Here is a 3,572-nt window from a genome sequence, read left to right as displayed (position 1 = left end):
ATTCAACCAAACTTCGGCGAGTTCATACATATTTAAAATATTTTACAGAAAAGAAAAAAGCTACTAGGCCCGCCCTCGCCCTCGCCGCTCCTCGTCGCCTGCGCGCCCTTGAAGCTCTACATGCCGAGGCGCCTGTAGAACTGCGTGTAGTCGCCGCCGCCGCCACCGCCGTCGTCGTCGCCACCTCCTCCGCGGCCGCCGTCCCTGCTGCACCCCTCCCCAAGTTGGCGCGGCGGATTGGACGATCCGGGGGCGTCCTCGTCGTCGTCGCTGTCGAGGATCACCACGTTGTGCCCGTCCTCGCGCCCACGCCTGCGGGCGGCTATCTCCTCCAGGGCTCGGCGCTGCCGGACCATCTCATCGCGGAGGTAGTCGTCTCGCGCCCACTTTAGGGCCTCCTCGTCAGAGAAGCCGCGCCGGGCTATGGCCTTGTACTTCGCGGGGGCACCGGGACCCCGCCGGCGCTGATCCTCCATGCCCCGGGCACCCGCATGTCCGGCGGGACCGGGTACTCGGCCGGTGGGTGGTGGTGGTGGCATCGGGACCCCGCCGGCGCTGATCCTCCATGCCCCGGGCACCCGCATGTCTGGCGGGACCGGGTACTCGGCCTCAAAGAGGAGCCGAGCTTCGTCCTCGTGAAGGTGGCGGCGCCCGAAGTCGTTCGCCGCCGCGTCGTCGCCCGAAGTCGTTCGCCGCCGCGTCGTCGCCCGAAGTCGTTCGCCGCCGCGTCGTCGCCTGGGAAACGCTCGGCCATGGCTGTACTAGAGACGGCGAGGGGAGAGGGAGGAGCGGGCATCGGCGATGCAGTGTCTGTGCGTCACCGGCGCGACTTATATAGGCGGAGGCGCCACGCGTACGCGTGGCCGACTTGTGCACGCGTGGCGGGCGAGGGACGCGCGTCGTCCGGTCTTCACTGCGCCGTCCGTGAGGCATCAATGGAGGAGACTGACCGGCGCGGCAGCTTTGGCATTGATTCGCCGCAGGAACCAAGGCGATGAGGACGACGAAGCGGCGAGAAGAGCCGAGTCGCTGTCAAGGAGGGCCCGACGGTTCTCGCGCCAAAAACGTTTCGCCCGGCACCCCGGGTTCGGCCTGGGTCCGCCGGCGCCAATTTTGGTCCAAGCCGGCGAAAAATGGGCCTTTGGGGACGCGATTGGCTTTTTTTACGCCAGCCAAAAAAATCGCCTGGGAAGGCCGTTTTGGGGGGGGGGGGGGGGGGGGGGGGGCTGGGTATGCTCTTAGACATCAATCGGTCATGCACTATGTATCGACACAAAAAGAATGTACCTTCGGACCTTCCAATTTGTGTGGAAAACATTAATCACACTACCAACTATGATCACATTTCCAACTGCAAGCTCAACAGCATATCCTGTATTGACGCCAATAACGAGCACAGTATGAAGGGCAAAACCAACCATCAAGATTTAGATGAAGGAAAATAGATAGCTTGCGATATTCCATACTCCAAAACTTCCATGGGATACAAAAAACATGCTGGTGCAATGCAAAATAACAGCTCATTCTAACGATGTAGATAAAGAAAGATTCTACTCAGTGTCATCGACAACCTTGGTTCCCAGCCCCTTCAAACCCTCAGCAGGCACCTCGGCAACAGTGACGAGTGAGTAGAGCTCCTCCTTGGCGTCCTCCTCGTCGTTCCTCCTGCGGGCAATCCTCACGCGAACCCTACGGGGCACGCTTCTGATCCCACTGCTCCAGATGAGCTTGTTGAGCTTCACGTCGATCCTGACGTCTGTCGTGCCCATAGCCTTCTGTGCAAACTTCCTGAGCTCTTTGATGGCATTAGGTGCCTTCTTCTTGAAGGTACTGTCAAACATTATAGAAGACTCAGAAGGGACCACATTTAACTGTAACACACATCAATATTGATAAACTGGTTGGGGTAAATGTGAATAGAACAGTTTCATATGGCAACTAAAACATGGTATCATGATATGTTAGAGAATACTCAAGGAGGTTAGTTCAATGACAAGTAGAAATAATTAAATAGAGCATTTTAGTTCGGGATTGAGTAGGATCAAAGGCTATCCAGGTATGCCATCTGAGGCAGGCGGCACATTAAGATCAAAGTAGTTTCCATGATAAGTGACTGGTTCAAATCACTGATATCCAAACTAGCCCTAATTTAACCAACCCTAACAACAAGAAAGCAGCTTTATTCATGACCTGAATGAACTACGCTTAAGCATTGTTCCTACAATTCAAGAGCAGAATAAAAACTGATTGTACACAAACCATTGGAAAATCTTATCGAACAAGCAACTGTGCTGAGCTGATCTGGTTCAACCTTCTTAGGTGGGGCAGGCAAATCATTTAACTGTCCATGGGCGCAGCTAAATTGTCATAGAGCTAACAAACAACATGAATTGGATTACAACTAGTTGCATGAGGCTATGGAATGTTATGGTACAACTCTCTTAGTATGTAAGCTCTCGGCTTATGCATCAACGAGACCGGAGAATAAAAGCTAGTAACTCATAATAACAACTGGATCACAGTACAGCTAGCAGTAATCCAAACTGAAAAATGGAGCGTGATAGTACAGCTCTATGAGTATACACCTCTCAGCTCACGTCTAAACGAGATTAGAGAAGTATGACAGGGCAAATTCTATAATAAGTTGATAACAGACAAAGCAGCATCAGGAAATTGTTCAATCTATTCGGACCAAGACGTGAGAGGACAGCGAGCACGATCTTAGGCACCGCAAATCGAAATCTAGCTACTAATTGATGTTCGTGGCATGAATACAGCAGGACGGCGTGAACAATCGAGTCAGATCTTGTAGCGGGACCGGACCGGTGAGCAGAAGTAGCAGGGCCGGGGGGGTGCATACCAGCCATGGAGGCGCTTGTGGAGGTTGACGGTGTACTCCCTCGTGACGACCTCCTCCTTCCTCGGCGCTCCGCCCTTCTTGTCCGCCATCCCCTCTACTCCTCCCTCGCTGACCTGCTGCTGCTGCTTCCTCCCTCCGGGTCGATTCTGTTCCGGCGGCGCGAGAGGAAAACCCTACAAAGGACGGGGAATGGCTTTTATATGCTCGCGTTCCGAAGGGCGCACGTGCCGCTGATAAGTCATGGGCCTCAGTTTAGCCCATGAGCCAGCAAAACGGCCCGCGGAGAGAAAACCTTTGGCAATGGACTTGAAGAGCGTGCGAAAGGTCCGTTATGCGCTCACTGCCCCTGGTCTTTTTAAGCGACATAGGCTATGGTCACTCGCAAATGCTACATATCTTATTCTTTGCCAAAAAGATGCAGAGCTTGCCTACAGTACCGGCCGAATTAGCTCCGGTTTTAGGAAGGTTTTCATCGTTCATTTTCCTTTCCTGTGTTTCCTTGTTGTTTTTTTATTTTGTTTTTATTACTGTTTTTCAATTGGTTTTCTGATTTATGTTTTCAATTGGTTTTCATTTTCCATCTTTGTTTTTCCTTTCAAATTCATGAAATTTTCTAATCTTCCCAGTTTAAGTGTACAAAAAAATTCGTATATATCATGGATATTATATTACAAATCACACGTTACATTCTATGAACATTTTTTTTATAAAT

The 3,572-nt window shown here is 51.9% G+C and overlaps 1 protein-coding gene across 1 annotated transcript; it reads right to left on the bottom strand.

Annotated features, from left to right (window-relative positions):
* Positions 1–1,401: 1,401 nt before the first annotated feature.
* LOC123159620 (60S ribosomal protein L31) lies at positions 1,402–3,049 on the bottom strand. Its single transcript, XM_044577438.1, has 2 exons — positions 2,861–3,049; positions 1,402–1,830 (listed from the first exon to the last, which is right to left on the bottom strand). The coding sequence occupies exons 1-2, from the start codon at positions 2,947–2,949 to the stop codon at positions 1,551–1,553; spliced, it is 369 nt and encodes a 122-aa protein (XP_044433373.1). The 5' UTR covers positions 2,950–3,049; the 3' UTR covers positions 1,402–1,550.
* Between the last annotated feature and the right edge of the window lie 523 nt (positions 3,050–3,572).

This window comes from Triticum aestivum, chromosome 7B (assembly GCF_018294505.1).
Source record: "Triticum aestivum cultivar Chinese Spring chromosome 7B, IWGSC CS RefSeq v2.1, whole genome shotgun sequence".
Lineage (NCBI taxonomy): Eukaryota > Viridiplantae > Streptophyta > Magnoliopsida > Poales > Poaceae > Triticum > Triticum aestivum.
This window is presented reverse-complemented; position numbering and strand designations above follow the sequence as displayed.

Bases quoted from the DNA above. Each gene is read 5' to 3' on its own strand.
- LOC123159620 (XM_044577438.1), bottom strand. From the start codon at position 2,949: ATGGCGGACAAGAAGGGCGGAGCGCCGAGGAAGGAGGAGGTCGTCACG. The intron at 1,831-2,860 runs GTATGCACCCCC...AATGTTTGACAG, and splicing joins CACAAGCGCCTCCATGGCTG to TACCTTCAAGAAGAAGGCAC.